The sequence below is a fragment of the Tamandua tetradactyla genome, chromosome 8 (genome assembly GCF_023851605.1).
Source record: "Tamandua tetradactyla isolate mTamTet1 chromosome 8, mTamTet1.pri, whole genome shotgun sequence".
NCBI lineage: Eukaryota > Metazoa > Chordata > Mammalia > Pilosa > Myrmecophagidae > Tamandua > Tamandua tetradactyla.
The window spans coordinates 10,903,865-10,928,151 of NC_135334.1; the positions used below are offsets into that span (position 1 = coordinate 10,903,865).

Genomic DNA, 24,287 nt, shown 5'->3' on the forward strand with positions numbered 1-24,287 from the left:
AAGATGCTGGATAAGCAATTCTGTGAAATGCTATTATCTGCATCCTTCACCTCGGGCTGTTGACCCCATTTCATTTTGGAAAAAGAAGCCAAATAGGCTTTGGTTCAGATTGTAAGTGAACTGAAGATTTGCTGATTACATGCCCCTTTTTCATTTGAGTCAATTCTGGAGCTGTAGCCTTTCTTAAAGGGGATTATTTCTTTAAGATAAAACTCTTTCAAGGAGTTTAACTCACAGATGAATCATGTAACTATTACTGAGAGCTCAACTTTATTATTTCCATTTTATTTATTTATTTTATTCGAGAAGTTGTAGGTACATAGAAAAAAATACAGAAAATAGAGAGTTCCCATATAATCCCTTTTCCTATTGTTTTCCTTAATATTAATACTTTTTATGTGTGATACCTTTGCTACAGTTGATGATACAATATTATTATAATTATACTATTAACTATAACCCATAAATTACATTAGGATTCACTATTTGTACAAGTCTATGGTTTCTAAAATTTTTTATTGTGGTAACATATATACAAACTAAAAACTCCCCTTTTAACCACATTCAGATGTAAACATCAGTGCTGTTAATTTTATTCACAAGGTTGTAATTTTATTCGCAGGAATGCATCATTACCATCCATTACCAAAACCTTTCCATCACCCAAAACAGAAACTCTGTATAAATTAAGCATTAAATACCCATTCCCTACCCCCACCCAGGCCCCTAGTAATCTGTATTCTACTTACTGACTTTGAAAATGTATTTCCTATAAAGTGAGATCATACAGTATTTGTTCTTTTGTGTCTGACATATTTAACTCAATGTGATGTCTTCAGGGTTTATCCATGTTATTGCACATATCATTTTCATTTCTTTTTATGGCTGAATAATATTTCCATTGTATAGATATACACTACTATTTTTGTTCATTCATCTATTCATAGACACTTAGGTTGCTTGTATCTCTTGGCAGTTTTAAATAATGCTGCTATGAACATCAGAGTGCAATAATCTGTTCAAGTCCCTGCTTTCAATTCTTTGGGGTGTATACCTTGAAGTGGGTTTGCTGGGTCATATGGGAATTCTATACTTACCTTTCTCTGAGGAACTGCCAGACTGTTTTCTACCACAGTGAATGAGTGTTCCTATTTCTCTGCATCTTCTTTACCACTTGTTAAATGCTGTTCCTTTGTGGTTTTGATTTGCATTTCCCTAATGGTTAATGATATTGAGCATCTTTTCGTGGCTTACTGGCTACTTACTTATCTTCTTTGGAGAAGTGTTTAATGAAGACATTTGCCGATTTTTAAATTGGGTTGCTTGTCTTTTTGTTGTTGAATTGTAAAATTTCTTTATATAATGTGGATTTTAAGCACTTATCAGATATGTGGTACCAAATATTTTCTCCCATTCTCTAAGTTTTCTTTTTAATTTCATTATGAATTGTCCTTTGTTGTGCATAAGTTTTTAATTTTGATGAAGTCCCATTTATCTATTTTTTATTTTGTTGCTCATGCTTTTGGTGTCCAATCTAAGAAACTTGCCTATTACAAGGTTCTAAAGATGCTTGCCTATATTTTCTTATAGGAGTTTTATAGTTGTGGTTCTTTCACAGGTCTTTGATCCATTTTGAATTAATTTTTGAATATGGTATGTGATAGGGGTCCTCTTTCATTCGTTTGCATATGGATATCCAGAATCCCAACACAATTTGTTGATGAGAGTATTTTTTCCCCATTGTGTGGACTTAGCCATAGAGGTGAAGATTTATTACTAAACTAACAATCCAATTCCATTGCTCTATATGTCTGTCCTTGTTCTGATACCAGATTGTTTTGATTAATGCTGCTTTGTGTAATGAGTTTTAAAAAGGGAAGTGTGAGTCCTTCAATTCTGTCTTCTTTCTCAAGATGGTTTTGGCTATTAACCCTTCCATATAAATTTAATGATTGGCTTTTCCATTTCTGCAAGGAAGGTTATTGAAATTTTGATTGGGATTGCTTTGAATCTGTAAATTGCTTTGGGTAGAATTAACAGCATAATAATATTTGGACTGATTTATTGACATGGAATGTCCTTCCATGTATTTAGGTTTTCTATGATTTTTTTTTTTCTGCAATGTTTTGTAGTTTTCCATGTACAGTGTTGAATAACATTGATGAGAGTGGGCATCCTTGTCTTGTTCCTAAACTTAGAGGGAAAGTTTTCAGTCTTTCACCATGAAGTATGATGTTAGATGTGGGTTTTTATATATGCCCCTTATCATGTTAAGGAAATTTCCTTCTATTCCTAGTTTTCTGAGTGTTTTCATCAAGGAGTGTTGGGTATTGTGAAATTTCTTTTCTGATCCATTGAGATGATCATGTGTTTTTTCCTTTTGTTCTAATAATGTGGTGCATTGCATTAATTAACTTTTTTATGTGACACCCACTCTAGCATACCTGGAGTAAATAAATCATGGCATATAATTCTTTTAATGTGCAGCTGAATTTGGTTTGCTAGTATTTTTTTGAGAAATTTCTATCTCAATTCATATAGTATATTGGTCTATAATTTTCTTTTCTTGTGGTATCTTTATCTGGCCTTGGTATGAGGGTGATGTTGGCCTCATAGCATGAGTTAGGGTGTTAATTCTTCTTGCAGCATTTGTTACAAGAAATTCACCTGTGAAGCCATTTGATCCTGGACTTTTCATTGTTGGAAGTTTTTAATTACTGATTCAATCTCTTTCCTTGTTATTGATCAGTTGTGATCTTATATTCTATCTTTAGTCCGTGAGGTAAATTTGTGTATTTCTATAAGTTTGTCCGTGTCATCTAGGTTGTCTAAACTATTGGTATATAATTGTTCATAGTATCTTCTTATAATCCTTTTCATTTCTGTTGACAAGTAATATCCTCTTTTTTCATTTCTGATTTTGGTAATTTCTGTGCTCTCTCTCTCTCTCATCCATCCACCTAAAGATTTGTTGATTTTTTTTTATCTTTTCAAAGAAACAATTTTTGGTTTTGTTGATTCTGTTGTTTTTTCCCTTTAGTTTTTTTCTGCTCTCACCTCTGTTATATCCTTCCTTCTTTTTTGGGGGGGGGGTTAGTTTGTTCTTTTTCTACTTCTTTCAGTTGTGAGGTTAAGTTTTAATTTGAGATCTTTCTTTCTTAATGTAGTAATTTAGATCTATAAATCTCCCTCTCAGCACTGCCTTTTTTGCATCCTCTTAAGTTTTGAAATGCTGCTTTACCATATTTTTCAGATATTTTCTTTGTGGTTACCATGGGGCTTAAATTTAACATCCTAGATTCATATTTGATTTGTTTGATTGTTTAATTTGATATCTGCTTACCTTCAATAGCATACACAAACACTGTTCCTATGCTCTTCTCTCTCCTTCATTCACCTCAAGATACTTTCTAATTTCCCTTGAGATTTATTCTTTGACCCATTGGTTGTTTAATAGTATCGTGTTTAATTTCCATATATTTGTGAGGTATCCCGTTCTCCCATTGTGGTCTGAGATGATGCAGTGTATGATTTCAATATTTTAAATTTATTGAGCTTACCATATGATTGATTGTAACCTAGCATATAGTCTGTCTTGGAGAATGACCCCCTGTGCACTAGAGAAGACTGTTCTGCTGGGGTTTGGTGAAGTGTTCTTTAATCCTTTTTTTTTTTAATACATGGGCAGGCACCGAGAATCGAACCCGGGTCCTCGGGCATGGCAGGCAAGCACTCTTACCTGCTGAGCCACCGTGGCCCGCCTGAAATGTTCTTTATATGTCTGTTAGATCCAGTTGGTTTATAGTGTCATTCACGTCTTCTCTGTCGTTATTGGTCTTGTGTCCATCATTGGAAGTGATGCACTGAAGATAGGTCCGTCTATTTCTCCCTTCAAGTCTGTTGTTATTTGCCTCATATATTTTGAGGGTGGACTGTTAGTAGGATATATATATTATAATTGTTATTTCTTCTTGTTGAAGTATGCCCTTTAATAATCTATAGTGTCCTTCATAACAGTTTTTGACCTAACGTCTATTTTATCTGATATTTATATAGCTACCCCAGCTCTCTTTTGGTTACTATTTGCATGAAATATTTTTTCTCGTTCTTTCATTTTCAACCTACTTATGTCTTTGAATTTAAAGTGAGTCTTCTGTAAATAAACAGCATATAATTGGGTCATACTTTTTTTTATTCATTTTGGCAATCTCTGTCTTTTGATTAGAGTTTAATCCATTTATATGTAAAGTAACTTCTAATAATCCATGACTATCTTCTGCTATTTTGATATTTTGTCTTTATAAGTCATACCTTTTATGTCCCTCAATTTTCCCCTTAATGACTACTTTCATATTTATTTGATTTTTTTTTTTTTGTATTGGACATTTACAGTCCTATCTCATTTCCTTCTATCCATATTTTTCAGATATTTTCTTTGTGGTTACCATGGGGCTTAAATTTAACATCCTAGATTCATATTTGATTTGTTTGATTATGTTTAATTTGATATCTGCTTACCTTCGATAGCATACACAAACACTGTTCTTATGCCCTTCTGTCTCCCCACCTTTTTTGTTGCACGTTATAAATTATATCTTTATACATTGTATGCCAAAACCATAGATATATTCTTACTTTTTAGTGTATTTTCATTTTAGGACCTGAAAGAAGTAAAAAGTGGAGTTACATACTAAAAAATACAAATCAGAGTACTGGTATTTTTAATTACACACATGGCTTCCTTTACCAGATACTGTTATTTATGCCACTTTGTCCACTCTTCAGTGTCCTTTCCTTTCAGTTTGAAGAATTCCCTTTGGCATCTCCTTTAGGGGCCTTTCTAGTAGTGATGGATTCTCTCAGGTTTTATTTGGGCATATCTTCATTTTTCCCTCATTTTTAAATGATTTACTTATATAATTCTTGGTTGGCAATTCTTTTTTCTTCAGCACTTTAAAGCTTCATCCCTGTAATTTCCTTTTCTTTTTTTAATTCTTAGATCTTTTCTTAAAATGCAATTTTATTGAAATATATTCACATGCCATATAATCATTCAAAGTATACAGTCATTGCACACAGTATAATTGTACATTCATCCATAATTAACTTTAGAACATTTTCATTACTCCAAAGGAAAAAAAATAATAAAGAAAACCTCAAACATCCCACACCCTTTATACACCCCCATTATTTATTTATGTTTTTGTCTTTATTTTCTTGCTTATCTACACATACACTGAATACAGGGAGTGTCAGCTACAAGTTTTCCACAGTCACACGGTCACGCCATTAAAATGATATATAGTCATCTTCAAGAATCTAAGATTACTGGATTACACTTCAACAGTTTCAGATATTTCCATCAAGCTATTCTAATACACTAGAAACTAAAAAGGAATATCTATATACTGCATAAGAATAACCTTCAGAATGTCCCCGCAACTCTATTTGAAATATCTTGGCCACTAAAACTTTATTTTGTTTCATTTCTTTTCCCCCTTTCGTTCAAGAAGACTTTCTCAATCCCACATTGCTAGGGCCAAGCTCATCACTGGAAGTCATGTCCCACCTTGCCAGGGAAATTTACACTCCTAGGAGTCATGCCCTATGTTGGGGAGATGGTATAGTGAGTTTATTTGCAGAGTTGTCTTAGAGAGACAAGCCACAACTGAGCAACAGAAGAGCTGCTCTGGGGATGACACTTAGGCATAATTATAACTAGTCATAGCTTCTGCTTTGCAGGAATAAATTTCATAAGGGCAAGCCCCATGAGTGAAGGTTTGGCTTGTTAAATTGGGAGTCCCTAATGCTTGCAAGAATTTCAAGAATTCCCCAGGTGTGGAAGTTTATTGAGTTCCACATTTTTCTCTGATCCCTCAAGGGGACTTTGCAAATACTTTTTTATTTTCTGCCCAAATTATTCTTGGATGTATTGGGGTATTATATTAACCTGGACAAAGTAACACGATCTCATTCCCTATTCAAGTTTCCAGTAATTACATTGCTTGAATGAACTGACCATACAGGTTAAATTGTGTGTGCTACAGAAAATGTAAACTTTGTACCGAATAAATATCTCTTCCTTTGGTCTCACATAGAAGTTGAAGTTTTAAAATACAGTCAATATCATCCTTTACCTGTATTTTTTATTTACCTTAGTCCTAACCAGATCAGCTTCATTTATATCTCTAATTGAGGTCTGATTTCACTTTCAGTTTCTTTAACAGTTCTGTAGGGGTAATGCTGACTTTCAGAGCTGCAGAACTTTAACTCTGAGTCTCAGGTATCACAGAGATATCCAAAGTTCCAGGGAATGACTAGGTTATACACAAAGAGCTCAGCTTCTCAAAATTTAGAAATAACAGTTCAAGTTCAAGAATAGATATGACTGTTGTAAGACTTACAATCTAGGAATATTTACAATCTTTATTGAACATTCTGTACTCCTTAATGGTCAATTGCCCAATCTATCTTCTGATAACCTGTGCTCTTGAATTCAATTCTCTGAGTTTGCACAGTTAGTTAATCCATATTAGGGAGGTCTTACAATATTTGTCTTTTAGTTTCTGGCTTATTTGGCTCAACATAACATCCTCAAGGTTCATCCACTTAGTTGCATGTCTCACAACTTCATTCTTTCTTGCAGCCACTCAGTCTTCCATTGTATATATACACCACAGTTCTCCCTTCTGTTCATCAGCTAATGTATCCTTAGGCCACCTCCATACATTGCCCCCCAGGTTTGCCAATCAAGACCTGGAGTTGGTATCCGGCTCTTTGTGCCCCCTTTCTAGGGAACAACACTGATCCAATAATTTGAGCTTAGGCAACTCCATAGCATCTTGGTTTGTTTGTTTGTTTATTTGTTTTTTGGACAGCCCCACCTCCTCTCTGCTGAAAGAGACTTCCAGGTTCTTTTCATGCTTGCTCTGGATTTATCTGTGTTCAGAACTTGTATTCAGCAGTCTGAATTTTTTAATTAAGTCTGCAGTTGGGTCTTGCTTGATCTCTCCTTGCCTTGCTCCTAGTACAGACTGCTTCTTTTCATCACAGGGAAGTTTCTCCAAAACAACCTCCCATGCCAGTGGGGGGCTGGGGGACAGGGGGTTGCCAACCTCCACAGCTTGGGAGGCTTACTTATAGTTCTGCAATGTGATTTCGGCCCTTCTACCTGTTCCAGAGTGATGTACAATATGTATCTCGTCATGGAAGACCCTCACACAGTTGTTCCAGACAGTTCCTGCTATCTACTAGCTACCCTAGAGTACTAACTAAATTCTACACCTCCCGCACCACCATTTTGCCCTGCTTCCTCCCCCATGACTCCCTGCCTCCACGGTTTCTGATAAGAAATCAGTACCTAAATCTTATTGGGTCTTCCTTGTCATAACACATTGGATTTCCCTTGAGCTTTCAGAACTTTGACCTGGTCTTGGGCATTCAACAGTTTTATTATGTGTTTGGCTGTGTCTTGTCAAGTTTATCCTGTTGGGAGGTTTTTGGGCCTCTTGAATGTGCATATTCATACTTCTCATTAAATTTGGGAAATTTTAGATCATTATTTCTTTGGCTATTCCTTCAGCCCCTTTCTCTGTTTCTTTTTCTTCTTTGGCTCACATAATGTGTATATTGTTATACTTGATGGTATCCTATAGACCTTTTAGGTTCTGTTCTCTTTTTTAATTTTTTCTTTCTTTTATTTATGCTGCTCCTCCTGAATCACATCAGTTTTCTTATTTTTGACTTCATTGATTTGTCCTTTTGCCACCTCTGATCTGCTTTTGAAACCCTTTAGGGATTTTTAAATTTCAGTTGTTGTGGTCTTCAACTCTGGTATTTCTGTTTGTTTCCTTTTTACAGTTTCTGTCTATTGGGTTTCACACATTGTTCCTTCATCATTTTCCTGATACCTTTTAGTTCTTTCCTTGTGCTTTTCTTTATCTCTTTGGGCACTGAAGATCCATTTCTTTAAAGTCTCTGTCTGGTATGTCTGAAATCTAGTCTTCATTGATGTCTTCCAGATTTTTTTTTTTTTTCTTTTTTCTTTTTTTGGCATGGGCAGGCTCTGGGAATCAAATCTGGGTCTCTGGTGTGGCAGGAAAGAATTCTGTCACTGAGCCACTGTTGCCCTGCCCTCTCTTCCAGATTTTTATCTTATTCCTTTGGATGGGCCTTCATTTCCTTTTTCTTTGTCTTGAAATATTTTGTTGCATAGCATGCATTTTTATATTTTAATATCTTTACTGTGAGATTTAGTCCCTGAGCTGTCTGTTCCTTAAGTTTGTTTCCAGCTGGTACAGAGGTTTCCTTGAGTGCCAGGGAGCTAACAAATACAAACAAATGCAAAAAACATCATTCACAGTCTGCACAAATGAGTTCTGGTTTGGCTGGTGTTCTCCTTCAAGATTTAGCCTTTCTATCAAGATCAGCCTGAGAAAGGCAAATGTGAAGTGTAGGATCTTCTCCATCTTATCTGAGTCTGAGTCTTTTCCTGGCCTTAGGAATTCCCTCATTTATAAGAGTTTAAATGCCCCCTTTAACTCTTTATGAATTAAAATCCAACCACCACCACCACCACCATGCTCTATCTCAAAGTAAGAATCCTTTGTCCCAAGCCACTTTGACTTAATTATTTTTACACTGTTTTAGCTATCCAGAAGCTGCTTCTATCTGCAGAGCAGGTTCTGTGTGAGCTCATCAGAGATGAGTTTCCTGGTTCAGTCTTTCAGGCTGCCATCTGATAGACTGACAGTGATCAAGTGTTCTAGTACATGCACAGAGGTTACTCTGCTCTCTTCAAAACAGAGACCAACAGTGGAAGTGCGGGCTAGTTCCATTCACCATGTCACAGAGGGACTGAGGAGGGAGGTTGCTTTGCAGTTGCATTTACTAGATTCAGCATTCGCCCAGTTACTGCAACCCTTTAACTGTTTTGTGGGAATTTTGAGTGTGATAGCTTTGCCAGTATTTGTTAGTTGTTCAAAGATTCTGTGGGGGAATGGCACCCTGGAGCATCTTATACCATCATCTTGGTTGACCATCAACTTTATTTTAAAGTTTTTAAACCTATTGTCTCCCTCAAATACAAACAAAATATAACTGGACTCTTACTTTTGTTCATTATTCATTCTTTATTGGTTAAAATAATGTTTTGGGGACTGTTTTGTCAAAATTATCCTTTATCGGGCGGGCCGCGGTGGCTCAGCGGGCAAAGTGCTTGCCTGCTATGCCGGAGGACATCGGTTCGATTCCCGGCCCCAGCCCATGTAACAAAAACGGAGAAACAGAATACAATAAAACAAGAAAATGTTTAAAGATGTTTCCCTTTCTTCCTTCCTTCCTTCCTTCTATCCTTCCTTCCTTCTCTCTGTCTTTCCTTTAAAAAAAAAAAAAAAAAAAAAATTATCCTTTATCATTTCATAATGTTCCCTAACCTCTCTGTTTTTCAGGAGACAGCTGTGTCCATTCAGAAGTAGAGAACAAAATTTTAATTTGGAATCCTCTTATTTTGCCACCTGTCTCAGAGGAATGTACTGAAAAGGCAACATGGTCTCCTCCTGGCATTACTTTAGACCGCACTTCAGGGACCCTTCCACCTCCCCAGGAAGCCTGAGGACGTGCAAACGGCTGGTCGTGCTCCCACTTCAAGCCAGTAACTGCACAAAACACGCCTGAAAATGGACTGTGTGATGGACAGAAATTCAAATCAGAGGAAATAATTATTTATTTTTTGTAGTCATAATGTCATATGAATGTATCTTAAATCCCCTTCCCTATACCTTTCTCCCCCTCAGTAGGAAGCAACCTTGTTTTTCATTGTTTTCAGCCTTCTGGAAGTAGTGGGATCATTCAGAGAACCTCAAAGAACCTCAGTGACAGGAAGAGCTTCTCATGCAAAAGATCCAACTTTTTGGCCTATTCAGCAGAGAGGAAATTGCACAGGCAGTTTGAAGTTTGCCACCAGTCAAGTTTTTAGATGGAAAGCTGTCTTTCAATGGTCTGTTATTAGACTCTCTGAGAACATTCAAAAATCAATCACAGTTGTCACCTAATGTTTATCATAGCAGACCTGGCTTATGCATTCTGTAAGCATGCCTCCTACAAAAGTGATGATGATGTGAGCCATTGACTTACCCTCTAGCTGCACCGGGGCACAGGTTAGGTTCAATTTCCTAGGCAGTCATCAAAAATAGTGTCATGGGCATAGTTGAGTTCCTTCATGTTCAGCTACTTTAAAATTACATTTGTTTATAAAAACGGACACCATAGGGTCCTTTTTGACTCTGTTTCTAAGATAGGAACAAAAGAAGACTTTAAAGTGATGCCAAGACAAGAAAGGTACCCATTTTAAGAAGACAGAGGGGTAGTTCAAGGGAGCCTGTCTTGGCAGAAGGTCTCTGATCTACTCCATTAATAGAGGATTGTGTTCATGGTACACATAGACTGAAAAAAGTCATTTTCTAACTTCCAACATGGGCACCAGCCTGGAAGATGTGGTGTCAGTAAAGACTTGATTCAGAGGGAAAGAGCTAAGGGTGATTGAAAATTTCCTGACATTTTTCCAGAATGTCATCATTGTTAACAGGTACCAACGCTTTGGTCCACAGAGCTCATAAATCATAGTTACCGCTGCCTCTGAGTGGCAAGCACATTTGCAGCTGCCTTTGGGAGGCTTCTCCATATTTAAAAAACAAAAAACAATGTAAGTGCATTTAATAGCTTGAGTCAAGCTTTACTGGATCACTGCTGCTTTTGAGATTATGTGCTTCCCTTTGGGGAAAGAAATAGAAAAAAGACTCTCTTTAAGTAGAGTCAAGCAGTTCCAGCATATGTGAAAAAAATTTTAGTTTCCCAGAAATTGCAGTTTGAATAGAATAGAATGCTGTCTTAACCAATTTCCTATATAAATGCATCGGTATTCCCCTACATATGTTTATATATTTTATAAATAGAACTGTTAGTGAAAATATGCTCTTTAAGCTGGGTCACTATGCAAGAGTTAATTCCAGTAGAATATAGTGAATATGATTTCATACTAGGGTTTTAGAGATGTTGTAGAAGCATGTTCTACATTCCAGGTCTCTGTGCCTGTAGGATACTGGGTTTATTCTTTGTGTTGCTTTAGATGCAATTAGCTTTGGGAGGAGATAGCTGCACCCCTTACTTCTGTGCCTACCAAAGGACAAAGTCCTCGTAACACAGAATATGAAGACATATCCTATGTTTGCCAATCATATTATAGTGATACTGTCACAGAGATGGCTTTCGAAAGCCTGGAGACTAAATGTTTGTAGGAAGTCATTTTGATGCAGGAAACACAGGTGTGTTAGCATGAGCCTTAGGTCATAAACTGCTTTTAAAGATTGCGTTTGAAGATGGGATGGGTCCAATAGGGAGAGAAAGTGGCTTCTTTACCTCTAGGGCAATCTCATTACGGACTGCTTTATTTATATTATTCATAACGCTGTTTTAAGTGTTATCCCTTTATTGTATTTTATTTATAAGAAAGCCTTTATATATTGAGATATATAAATCTATCTATCTGTGTATCATTGCCTTTGTGTTTAGGAGTTGAGTTCTCCCTAATCAGTGAGTTTTTCTGGACCTTAAAGCCCTGCATAGTCAACACCCAAAAACTGTCCTGCCTGATACTGCTTCACCAGGAAATAAGAGGACATATAGTACAATCTGGGAGAACTAAGATGTGTTGAGTAACTGCTGTGTACCAGGCACTTGCTAGGTGCCCGATACTGTTATCTCATTTAATCCTCACAAGGGCTAAGTCGGTCTTAAAATCCCCAAGTCACCTAATGAGCCTAAGAGCCTGAATTTGAACCCAATTTATCTGGAGCCATTATATGTTTTCCCATACAGCTTCCCCAAAGCACTGCCATTCACACTTTTGGCCGACAGGTCCAGCTGTGTATGTTTTTGCTGCTCCAGCTGTGTATCTGCTGAGGCTCTAATTCTACAAGGCTCTAACTCTACAATGAAAGCACCTGTCCTCTGTCCTACGTTCGTCTCCCCACGGACGGCATTTCTCCCCTTGACCCTCACCCCCTACCCCTCCCAGCAATTTGGCCAGACTTCATAATGTTCCTTCTAGTCCTCGAATTCGGTGTGCTTCTTTGTTTTAAAATTGAACTTTGCCCACTCCTCCTATCATTTCACTGTTCTCCCCTTGTTTCTTTCTTTTCTGCACTGATGATAGGTGCTATCCAGAATGCAAGCTAAACTGTAATGTTTTCACCTTTTGAGGTGGTCTTTTTAAAAAAAAAAAAAAAAGCATTTCTGCACAGGCTTTGTTTTTATCGAACAAGTCCACAAAGACCACAGTGCAGCCACGGCAAGCCGATAATGTCACAAAGCTCATTCCAGCCACAGTTCTGCCGAGAACTTAATTTTCTAATTGGATTTTATCTGCGTTGCTCTCTTTTAAAGCAGTGACTTTAAGATGCATGCTTTGTATCATATGGAAAAGTCTGTTTTATTTTCCTTGAGGTTGTAATATTGTGCTTGAAATTGTACATATTTTAAACGATGTAGCTTTGGCAGGTTTTATTTGGTTGATGTAATTTTATATTAAAAGAGAATGCTGCTTTCATGTAGCAAGGGACTAAGGGGACACTCACGTACTCCCTGTTTGGCTAAAGCTGCGTGTGGTTTGTAGCTGGGGTGGGTGTTTGTCTTACTCTGGAATTCCTTGGAACCTCCACCCAGTCCTCCCCTCCAGATCCTCTGCATACCCAGGAGCCTAGAGAACTAATCCCTACTGTTCTGAATGCAGAGATCAAGGCCCTAAAGGAACAGCATCTAGGCAACAAGTGTTTCGTGGGAGAGGCTGGGGAAAAATACCTGAGCCAAGGAGCTGGGCTGAGACAAGCAGACCCCCTCAGGGTAACTCGGAGTTTCTTTGGAAGGAAGAGGGGAGGGGAAGGGTGATTACCCCTCACCCTTTTGTTTTAACGCTAACCTGGGGCAGCACCTCAATAGACCCCAGTGTAGAAAGTTCCCCAACTCAAGAAGAAGCTTTGTTTGCCCTAAAAACTTGAACTTTCTAAGCTTTTACCAGAAAGCCAGCAGAATCTTCTGCATATATATATATATATATATATATTTTGCATGGGCAGGCACTGGGAATCGAACCCGGGTCTCTGGCATGGCAGGTGAGAACTCTGCCTGCTGAGCCACCGTGGCCCGCCCCCATTTGTATTTTATTCTTAGATTTTAAATAAGCCTTCCTTAAATCTTAGCCCCAGTACTGAGAGCTTTGAGGGAAGCTGAAATCCCCTTTCTCACAAAGCCAAAATCTGTAAGAACCTAAGCAGCAACTTAAGTTTCCATCAGCTTCCCGTCTCCTTTCAGGCGCCACTTGCCTAATTCCTGGCAGGCTTGTCCCTTGGCTTTCTTGCATTTCGTCTCATCTGAGTCCCCTGTGGAGGCAGCTCTGAGCACCGAGTCTTCTTGTCAGTTGAACAAGCATTCGTTTGTGTCTCACCCAGATCTCAGACACACATACACACTTGGAGCCAGTGAGTCATGCTGGCAGATGACAGAAGTGTAACTCTGGAACCGCCCTGCTCCTGTGTCAGCCAGCTTTTGCCCCAGGCCTGGTGGCAAGAAGCTGAGCCTGTAATACCTCTACTGGGTCTTGTGGCATAGTGCCCCAGAGACTCAACTACAGCAGATGGAATGGTGTTCCTAAGCTAAAGCTGAATGGGACAGACCCTGGGACAAGCACTTAGCTCTGCAACCAGTTCCATACAAGGCAGAGAAGCTTGTGTTCTCAGGGAAGGAGATTTGGCAAATAAAGAACCCATAGAAAAGCCCATCACCTGTTACAGCTGAATGAAGGGCACATGTGCCCACCTAGCTCTTGCTTTCCATCTCCTAGCTTCCTCCCAGTAGGAAAACCTGGGACTCAGCAATCAGCCTCTGCCTGTGGGTGTAGTAATGGAAATGCCTCTCTACCAGGGAGAGCGAGTATGGTTTATTTAGGATTTGCTCCATTCAGGACTCCTGCCTGGGAGCAGCTAGCTTGCGTACACTGCTGCAGCACCCCAGACTTCCCGGCAGTACCTTCATTTTCTCTTGCCCTCTGCCACCTGGCTTTTCTGTTTCCGTGTGTGCCTTTCTCATCTTTCCACCTCTATTTTCCACAAGCCAAGCCAGGGCTTCTCTTGTAAGCCTGGTGCCAGTTGCCAAGAACGGGGAAGGGGTGGTTGATGCCTATGCCATCTCAGTTTAAAGACCAGCGTCTGCCAGAAGGCGATCTTCCCATCTCCCTTCTGCTTTTCCTGAGCATACATGGATGGACCTTCCTCTGGGGGCCTCAGGGCACTGCAGTCACTGTGATGGTGACATTTACTGGAGCATCGGTGGATTCTTGTGCAGAAGTCAAAGCAGCATTGCTAGCTGGTGAATTGATGTCTGCAGAGAGCGTAGGTGAACAAGCAGGAGAGGGCTGCCTGTGGGTGTCCCAGATTGTCCCCCAAGGACAAGAGAGAGGGGAATGTGCATGGCAACTGGGACCAGAGCCCGCAGACGTGAGCATCTTCCTTGGGATGACGTGGTCCTTACCTGCCCGTGCCTCTCTGCCTTCCCCTGCACATTGGTGACTTCGCTCCCTGAGGAGATGGGAGCACGAAGTCAGTGGCGACTGCAACCCCAGAGTCCCTTCCCAATTAGAGGCAAATCCTGACCCACAGGATGACCCCGCTTCCCCACTCACGTGGGAACAAGCAACCGAGCCAGGCCTGTGGGAAGAAAAAGAAGAGCAGTGCTTGAGCGCCCAGCAGCAATCCCAGGAAAACGGCCCTCCCAGTCCCGGTCTGCCCCTTCTTAGGCTCAGACCAGAAGGAGGATGACTTCCGAGGCTTGAGGTTCGGGGTGGACCCCTGTGGGACAGCATCTGGCCTCGGGGACTCGGTCACAGCTAGGTTCCCGGGCCAGGGGAGCGCTACGTCTCTCTTTTGGATAGGTCGAGCCCTGGCCACCCAGTGAGGTCATGCCACCCCTCCCCTTCAGAGTCCCACTCACGGGGGAGGGTCTCGGGGTGCCGGGCGGCATACTGGAATACCAGGAGAGAGGCCACTGCTGCCGCCACCATCCCTGCACCTGCTGCCGCCAGCACTGCTGGGTAGGCGCTGAAAGGGGGGTCTGCTGGGAGAGGAGAGGGTGGGTGGCATGGGAGAGGTGTAAAGCCTCTGCTGGACTTGGGCAGCGTGACTTACAGGGTCCTGAGCAGACAAGGCCGTGCCCATCCCATTCCCTTCCCCCCACCCCCGACGAGGGGCATCGAGAACTAGGTTGGACCAGAGGGAAGAGGCGCTCTTCCTGCTGGGTGCTCCTGAGGTTTGAGTCCCCAACCTAGACCCCTATCTGTGGCAGAGGCTAGTTATCACAGCAGCTCAAGGCATCTTCCCCAGATGCAGAGAGAGCAGCAGGAAGTTGGGAGCCCTCCTGTGCCCTGGGAAGTGAGACAGAGGCACAGAGTTACCCTCCTGCTCTTCTTTAATCACCGGCACCCTGTCTCTTCCCTGCCCCTTCATGGTGATGCCTACCCCTGGGCCTGGAGCCTCCTGAGCCTCCCAGGGAGGAAAGGGAAGGACAGCAGGACAGGTTCCCCAAAGCCCCTGAGGAGAGGAAGGAGAAGAGGACAGAGCGGAAAAGGGTACAGTAGGAAGGAAGCCAAGGTGCAAAGTAGGGGATGCCCTGCGAGGAGGAAGAGGAACGAGGGAGAGAAGGCGAGGCCTCCATGCAGAGAGTCCCAGCACCTGGCGTCTTCACCTCCGAGGGCTGCCCGGCCGTGCGGTGATTCACAGCCAGGACGCGGAAGGCGTAGAGAACCCCTGGGTCCAAGCCCCCGAGCCGCCAGCCCCTGCTCTCTGGCCCGATGTCGCCAGCAGCCGTCTCCCAGGCACCAGCTCTGTGGCGTGGGGCACTGGCCCTGCGCTGGACCGTGAAGCCAGTCAGGTTCCCAGGGCCTCTGACGGCCCACTGGAGCTGCACCTCCCTCCGGTGTCTTGCGTAGACGAGGCGGCTGATGGTGACGTTGGGGGGAGCTGGGTACCCTGAGGGCGAGGGGGGGCACACTTGCAGGACATGTGCATGGGCCCCCAAGTTTATTCCCACCGGGAGGTGGCCTAGTGGTATGGAAGAAGCCCCGGATTGGGGGTTGCAGACCTCAATTCTGTGTGGTCTCGTTCGGGTTACCTTAGTTTTACCCTTCCGAGCCTCAGTTTCCTCATCTACAAAGGCAGGAGAGGAGACTGTACTGAGGGTGGGAGGTTCTGATGCCCGTGTTGAAGAGCACATCAGTTCACGCTCAGCCCAGCTGCGTCCGTCCCCTGGGGGCTAGCGCGTTCTGATGTAAGAGCAGGGGTCGCTGTGCCTTCACACCTCTCCGTCTAGACGCCGCGACCACACAGGGCCCCTTACTCACTCAGGATCTCCAGCAGGACGCTCTGGCTGCTGCTGCCCACAGCGTTGTGGGCCACACATCGGTAGGTGCCCCCGTGGTGCGCTGGGTGGGCATCCGGGATGGCCAGGGAGAGCCGGGCCCCTTCAGGGTGCAGCACGAAGCCGGCAGTGCCTGGTTCCACCTGCTGCTGCTGGGGGCCCAGCCAGAGGAGCTGGGCAGGGGGTGAGCCCCCTAGGAGGGTGCATCCCAGCCAGGCCTCTGCCCCCTCCAGTACGGACACCCGGGGCTCAGCCACTGCCAGCTGTGGGGCTTCTGCAGGAACAGAGAGGGGAGGCTGGAAGACATCCCATGCCGGGTAAGGGGAAACCTGGGAGGTAAGGAAGACGCTGAGCAGCAGGGCAGGGGTGCGGAGCGGAGAGGTGGGGGGGCTCAGGGCTACAGAGTTGACCTTTCTGCCTCTTTCTTCAGGCCCCCATTCAATACCAGATTCCTTTCAGCATCTGCTCCAAGGTTTCTGACAATAGCAGTTTCCCTCCAAGCTCCTGCTTGATCCACCTCTGCTCGAACCACCCCCTACCCCAGAACCTGGCATCCACACTCTTTCAAGGCCTCCCCTCTGGCCCCATCCAGTTCCAGGAACAGGGCTGGCCCGTTGCAGGGACTCAGTTTCTAGGAAGGGACCAAGGCTGTCAGGTGTCACTCAATCTCCTATGATGGAATGTCCAGAATCTCTTATGATGGAATACTGTAGATTGAGAACTCCCTGAGAGCCCCTGAAAACATGCCGTCTTTGGAGAGAGAGAGGTACATCATTTTGTGAGAATTGTTATACGTGATGTCTCCTCTGTGTGCTCTTCTCACATTTTTCAACTTCATATTTAATTCTTTTTTTTCCTTGAGACGAAAATAAATAAGACCATAAGAACAAGATGAGAGAAGAACCCATAAACCAGATCAAAAATCAAAGCGAGGATTTCTGTTTGCTGGAAATGCAAATACAGTGCAACACCTCCCTCCTGCAAATTAATGCAAATGAGAGATAAAATAATCTGTGCTCGTCCAAACTGAGCTGCACTGTAACTGTAAATAGACGCCACTGGATTTCAAAGACTTAGTATGAAAAAAAAGAATGTAAAATATCTCAGTGATATTTATATTATTGCATGTTGAATGACATTATTTTGGAAATGCTGAGTTAAAGAAAAATATTCAACTTGTTTCTCTTCACTTTTTAAATATGGCTACTAGAAAGCTTCAAATCACTATCTATGGCTCACATTACATTTCTATTGGACATCACTGATTTAGACCTGCGAGTCCCTGGGAAGGGAGTGGACTCAGTCTTCCGACACTTCTCATATCAGCACAGCCCCTGGGAGCTAGAGCCCCTCACCTCTTCCCAAAGGGCCACTCCTCCGGCCCCCAACCCTTACTCACCCAGCTGGAGCTGGCAGCTGGGGCCGGGGAGCCTGAGAGGGTGAGCACCCCAGCAGGTGAACTCTCTTCCAGCCAGACCTTTGTGGGCCTCCAGAAGGACTAGCAGTGAGGAGCTATGGCCACCCAGCACCTGTTGCTCTCTGTCGTGCCAGCTCAGTATGGCAGGGGGCTGGCCGCCATGCCACGCACAGCTCAGTGTGACGAACTTGTCTCCTCTGGTGGCCGCGGCCCGGCAGGTGGGGCTCCCGAGGGGTTCCCCTGAGCAAAGAGGTGCGGCTTGGCATGACCCTTAGGCAGGAGGAAGGGCTTGGCAGGACTCCCATTCCCTTCCTCCTTCATTTATTCCTTCACTCAACCATGCTTCCACTTTCTCACTCACTCCTTTCTTCACTCAGTCATCATTTGCTCTGATCATGCACCATGCAAGGAGTGGGAACAGACACTTAGTAAAAACAGCACAAGCGCTAGGGTGTAGGAAGAAAGACAAACTCTCTGGGGGCTTCAGGGAGAAGGATGCCACAGACAGGATGACATCGACATTTGAACTTGAGCTTGGTGGATGAGCAGGAGTTTTCCAGGCAGAGAGGAAACAGAAGAGCTCAAAAAGCAGGGACATGAAAGGGCTATTTCAAAACTAGTAAGTCCTGCAGCAGGAGTGGGAATCGTCCATGAGAGCCTGCAGGCTCTGCGGACTGGGAGCTGCTCAGGACGGTGTCATGGGTTCCGAGCCCGACGGAGGCCACGTGGGGTGTGGCTGGAGTCTGGGGAAGTGCAGAGAAGCCTGGGAGGTGGGGAGTGAGAGCCGAGTGCTGCCCACCCCCTTGGCTGGTGAAATGTCTTGGAGTGTGAGGTCTGGAGCTCCAGTCTGGGTCCCAGCACTCTCTAGGCCTCTGGCTCTCCTACAGCCCCTCCCCACCCTCTCCTGGGAGGTCAGAGCCCTGGCTGTTTACTGTGTCGACTTACTGAGGATGGTTCTGCAAAGGGTGGGCAGTGCCAGGGCTGGATGCTGGCCCACGCAGGTGAAGATGCTGCCATTATGGAGCAGGGAGGCAGGATGGCTCCAGGTGACATTGCCGGGGGCAGCTGGGCCCATTCCCTGGGGCCCTTCCCATTGCAGCTGGGCAGATGGAAGGCCCCCAGGCCAGGTGCAGACCAAAGTCACAGCCCCAAGTGTGGGGAGCACAGCACAGGAGGGCTGCCCCTCCGGGGGATCTGGGTGTGAGAGTGAGGATAGGGACTGGAGCACAGGCTCCAATCCTGGAGCACAGGCTCTGCTGCTGTGCTCTGCAGCCCCGAGGGGACCTGGAGGCCTAGAATGTCAAAGGGGTAGGGCAAGCAGGAAGAGGCAGGTAAGTGGGAAAAGAATGAGTCCCTCCGAGGAGTGGTGAGGCGAAGGCTGAGCTCCCAGGTCCGGGGCAGAGGGTCTATGAATGAGCGGGCAGGAGGAATCTAAAAGACCCCATGGAAGGCCATTCTTTTCTTTGCCCTTAGACACCCAGGAGCCAGGACCCCTTGCCTCCCTGCCATTACTCTAGCCTCCTCTGTGCCTCAGTTCAGCTCCCAGCACCATGGGAACAACTTCGGGAAGAGACATGTAGGTCAAGGGTATCCTTCTCTCATGCCCCTTCCCATGCAGGGTTCCCTTACCCCCTCCCTCAGCCCTGCAGCTGCAGAGCTGCACCCCACTTTCCCAGGGCATGGGGGTTCTGCCTGGGCACCATGGCCATGGGTGGCCCCAAGGTCAGGTATAGGCATCCGCCCCACTCACAGTAGATGGTGAGCTGGACGGCGGTCTGTGAGTGGACATCCAGGTGGCTGTTGCGGGCCAGACAGGTATACAGGCCTGTGTGGGCACGGCGGGCGCTGGCGATGACGAGGGTGGGCCCCGCGTGAACCTGGGTGTGCTCATGCAGCCACACGTAGTCACTAGGAGGGTTGGATGCAGCCAGGCAGCTCAGGGTCACCTCTTCCCTCTCACTGGCCCAAAAGCCACCCTCGGTGAGTGCCAGGGGCTCCACAGTGATCACAGGCAGGTCTGGACCGTCTGGAAGAGCAGGGAAGGCCTGTCACACCCCCAGATCCTCACTACTTCATATACTCAGACAGCCGGCGCTAAACTCATTCATCCAACCAAGCGCGCATCAGGCGCCTGCTCTGTCAAGCCCCACGCTCGGCCCTCAAGGAACTCAGAGCGCAGGGGTCCTTGGCACAGTTCGGTGCAAGGCAGGGTGGCCGGGGCTTCCAGGGGGCAGCACAATGGATTTGGGGAACTCAGGAGGAGAGCCGTGACCCCTTTACTGATGAACTGCGAGGCAGGATGACATGGGGGGATGCCCAAGAGTTTGCTGGGCAGAGATGTTGGATATCCACCCTTCTAATTTGCCCAGAACCTGGGCTTCTTGGGACACGGGGCTTTTACTATTACAATGGAGACAGCCACAGGCACACTGAGACAGATGGTGACTCCAGACTACAGAGGGAAGAGAAAACGGTGATGGCGATGTCCAGAACATGATACCAGCAGCCAGTCCTTTCCCCCAAGAGCTCCTTCTCCTCCTCCTTCCTGTGTCCAAGCTCAGCATCTCTGCCTCTGGGAAGCTCTCACGGCTCCCAGAGATGTCCCGACTCACTACCTGGTTCCATTCTGCTTCTAGCTCTTTCCCAAGGACTCTTCTTCCCCCATCTCTCCCCGGTCCTTGGTTTACAATTCCTGCAAATGGCCCTGGTTCCCTCAGAGAAGGAGGTCTTTAGTCCTGGCTCCTTAAACACCCTGGGCCTGCACTGCCCAAAAGATATATGTGAATCACAGAAACTATTTTAAATTTTCATGTAGCCAAATTTTAAGACAAAAAAAACCCTATACCAATAGGTTTTAATAATCCATCATAATTTTATTTCATCAAATACATTCCTATTTCAAAATAGAATCAATATAAAAATTATTGGGAGTTCATTAACATTCCCTCTTTCAGATTAAGTTTTTGAAATCCAGGGCGTGTCTTCCCTTTGAAGCCCCCGGGGATTGCAACGGCTTAGTGGTCTGAAAGAGAGATGACAGTGTGCATGTAGAGCAGTGTGTCATCCCCCCACAAGCTTCTGTTCCTAGCTTCAGCCTCTCCTCTGAGTGGATCAACCTGCTGCCCTCTTTTCCTACTGGGGCCCCACCCTATTTCTGTAATGTTCCATCCATCCCTTAGAGCCCAGAAAGACAGCCTTTCTGGGCCACTCCTGAAATTATGGGCACATTTGCGGGAGTGAGAACGTATGCACATTTTCCTGGGAAGAGGGGCCCATGACCTCCAAAGGTTAAAAACCCTAAAAACTTGAGCAGATTAGGCATCAGTGGGCACAGCACCCTGGGAGGCTTCTGGCCTACAGGTGTCTATTGGAGGCCTGGGACGCCCTGCTGAGAAGGGCTTGGGAAGTTCTGAGGTGCGGCAGGGGGCCGAGGGTGAGTGGGTGGGGTCACCCACGCCCGGGTCACACTCACAGATGACGTCCAGGAAGGCTGCGTCGCTGCTCCTTTCGTTGACGGCGTTGCGGGCGCTGCACAGGTACCAGCCCCGGTGCGACCGGCTGACTGGATCCAGCCGGAGCAAACTCTCCGTGGCCCCCACCAGGGGCTCGCCGGGGCCTTGGGGTGTCTGGTGCTGCCAGGCAAAGGTTACAGGCTCCGTGCCCTCCCGCAGCGCGCACGTGGCCACCACCGAGGCTCCTTCCACTGGGGACGCTGCGCTCAAATGCACCCGGGGCTTCGCCACGGGCACTGGCAGGGGAGGGAGAGATCCTGAGTGTGCTGCTGCAGCTCCCGTCCCTGCGGGCTGGGGGCTGCCTGCCCACGGGGGCCCTGAACATCCGGACTGCATCCCCGCCCCTCCAAGATCCCAGGTCTTCCCGCTCCCTGGAGCGCCTTGGAATCTGGGCCTGGCAGAACACCCCGGGAAGCCCACGCAAATAGAGGCAAAGCAGCATGCAAAGCAGCCAGGCGCATTCTGCACGCTCGACTCCTCACCCAGCACCACCAGCGAGAAGAAGTAGTAGGCTGCGTGGAGCTGCTCGCTGATCATGCGCAGGGCCTGGCACAGGAAGCGGCCACGCGCCCCCTCCCGGAGCTCGGTCAGCACCAGGCTGCTGTTGCGCAGACTCACAGTCCCCAGAGCAGAGGCCCCGGCCTCCACCTTCGATGCTGCCCCATTGATGACCGCCACCGGCTGGGGCGCCAGGGAGTCCAGGGGGGTGAAGCTCCAGAAGACCACCATGGGGGCGGCCCCGGAGCCACAGGCCAGCTCCACGGAGCTGCCCCGCACGCCTTGGATGGACACCGCCTCTTCCACTGGGGTCCTGTCGGTTGGGTGGAGCTGGCCTGAGGAGAGAGCCAGACACAGCAGTCCAGGGCTGGCCTGGGTTCTCCTGCACTCACTCCCTCTGCAGCCCCAGCCGGACCCATCCTTCTGTGCTGTAGGAGGGTGTGTAGATGGGGGAAGCCTTGGGGGAGATCAGAAAATGTACTGAAGCAGAGATGTGTACTCCTGAATGATACCAGAAAACTTGATAAAAACACAGGTTTCTGGGCCCCACCCCAGTCAGAAGTTCCGGGGGGATGGGGGTGGGGGTGGGGGTGGGGTGGGAGGAAGTGGGACCGTCTAGGCCCAAGAATCAGTATTTTCTTTTTCAATTTTCATTTTTTACAAAAATTTTTTCATTGTGCTATCTCCGTGTATCATACAGGCCATCCAAACTGTACAATCAATGGCTTAGAATATCATCACATAGTTTTGGGTTCATCACCATGATCATTTTTAGAACATTTGCATCGCTCCAGAAAAAGAAATAAAAAGACAAAAGAAAAATCCCATACATCCCATTTTTTTAAAAAAAGCCTTATTCCCCCCTATTATTTATTTAAGAAATCAGTGTTTTTAAACAAGCACCCAAGAGTAAGTCTGTTGATCAGCCAGGTATGATGATCCCTGAAAAAGCAGGAGAGCTACATGGCCACTGGCAACTCATGGTCTTTGGATTTTTGTGCAGGGATTCCAGGATTCCAGAGTCTGATCCTGTCCTGCTCCAGTATCATTGCAGCAGCTTGCCCCCAGCCCATCAGCATCCATTCGTTCATCAAACAGCTATGGAGTGCCTACTCTGTGCCTGCACCAGGGACACAGTGACAAAGGGGGCATCTGACTTGTGCCCTTAGGGAGCTTGCAGTTTATCAGGACCTCAGGCCTTAAGTGGTCATTGGGTCAGTGCTCAGGGCAACCCCCCCCCAGGCACCTGCACTGAGCCTCAGGATTTCCCCAAGCAACACGCTGTCCTGCCCCTTGCTGCCAGGGTCAGCCCACGTATTATAGAGTGCTTTGAGAGCCGTGAACAAATTTGGATAAGAGTAAGTCACTTGGAGGACAGCTAAGTCACAAGAGCAGTTTACAATAGCTTCCACATATTGAATGCCTCCTTCGTACTAGGTCTGCCCTGCACTCTTTACAGATACTGCCTGTTGACTTTAATTCCCATAACCTCAGGCAGCATTCCTATGAGTCCCTGAGAAACAAAATCACTTTATCCAGAATCCCACAGTAGGGAGTGGAGCCAGACTTGGAGCCTGTCTAACTCCCGATCCCAGACTTCCCACTGCTGTCAGCTTCCCTGGAGAGAGAAAAGGAGAACATAGATATGGGGTTGAATGGGAAGGGATCAACGGCAGAATTCTGATGTTTAAGAATACTTAACCCAGAAACCAATTCTTCCCAGTGCTGCAGATACTGCTTTAGCCCAAGAGTCTCCTGACTGCTCTCAGATCCCTCAAGACCACCCAAGTTTTTGAAACCCAAATCTGACTACGTCACTCTGTTTACAACCTGTCCATGACTCTTGTTGGCCCTCAGGATAAGATCCACCTTCTTTAGATGTTCATGGATGGTACCCAGTAGCTGCTCAGCACTTGCTAGTGAATTGTCTAACAGATGAATGAATAGGCTTCATTGAATGGTTATGCAAGTGCAAAAGGAGTTTTCCCCTTTCTTCCAGGGATCCCCAGGAAGAAAGGGGAAGAAACAAGGGGATGTGAGTGGAGAGTGGACCACCTAAAGATAAGTCCAGAGTAGGTAGTCAGAGGACCACTCACCTGAGGCTCCCGGATGAAGAAGGCAGAGATGCGACAGCAGCAAGAGGCCGAGCAGACCAAACTGGGCCTTCTGACTCACCATGGCCCCATCTCCCCTGGGCAGATGCCCACCTGAGGCTCTTGCCTGACTCTTGGATCCCCTCTGCACGGAGCAAAGCTGAGTCTCTGCAGGTTGGGGGTCTGGCTCAGGTTGCTGACCTCAGCCTTCGATACCTTGGTCTCTGCTCTCCTGTTACCCTCAGGGTCCGGATTCCTTGTGAATTATTTACACAGGACAATTCACTCTATCCGTGATGTGGAGTT

At 45.7% G+C, this 24,287-nt stretch overlaps 2 protein-coding genes across 7 annotated transcripts in view; one reads left to right on the forward strand and one right to left on the reverse strand.

Annotated features, from left to right (window-relative positions):
* CDON (cell adhesion associated, oncogene regulated) overlaps positions 1–12,652 on the forward strand; it is a 123,376-nt gene extending 110,724 nt beyond the window's left edge. For all 6 annotated transcript variants that reach the window (XM_077112507.1, XM_077112502.1, XM_077112508.1 and 3 more), the window contains exon 20: positions 9,450–12,652. In XM_077112507.1, coding sequence (XP_076968622.1) covers positions 9,450–9,613 — 164 coding nt within the window. In that variant the 3' untranslated portion in view covers positions 9,614–12,652. The remainder of the gene's footprint in view (positions 1–9,449) is intronic.
* Positions 12,653–14,451: 1,799 nt separating this feature from the next.
* On the reverse strand, positions 14,452–24,066 carry VSIG10L2 (V-set and immunoglobulin domain containing 10 like 2). The gene is made up of 10 exons (XM_077111931.1): positions 23,985–24,066; positions 21,873–22,223; positions 21,351–21,626; positions 19,629–19,904; positions 18,824–19,072; positions 17,861–18,118; positions 16,445–16,735; positions 15,777–16,073; positions 15,040–15,162; positions 14,452–14,756 (listed from the first exon to the last, which is right to left on the reverse strand). Exons 1-10 carry the CDS (start codon positions 24,064–24,066, stop codon positions 14,728–14,730), a joined length of 2,232 nt encoding a protein of 743 aa, XP_076968046.1. The 3' UTR covers positions 14,452–14,727.
* Between the last annotated feature and the right edge of the window lie 221 nt (positions 24,067–24,287).

What these genes read in the sequence shown, in the direction of transcription:
- VSIG10L2 (XM_077111931.1), bottom strand. Translation starts at nt 24,066, where the DNA reads ATGGTGAGTCAGAAGGCCCAGTTTGGTCTGCTCGGCCTCTTGCTGCTG. An exon ending in CCTTTGCAGAACCATCCTCA is followed by an intron (nt 18,119 to 18,823) that starts GTAAGTCGACAC and finishes CTCTTTGCTCAG; the next exon opens with GGGAACCCCTCGGGAGCCCC. An exon ending in CAGCTGCCAGCTCCAGCTGG is followed by an intron (nt 16,736 to 17,860) that starts GTGAGTAAGGGT and finishes CTGTTCCTGCAG; the next exon opens with AAGCCCCACAGCTGGCAGTG.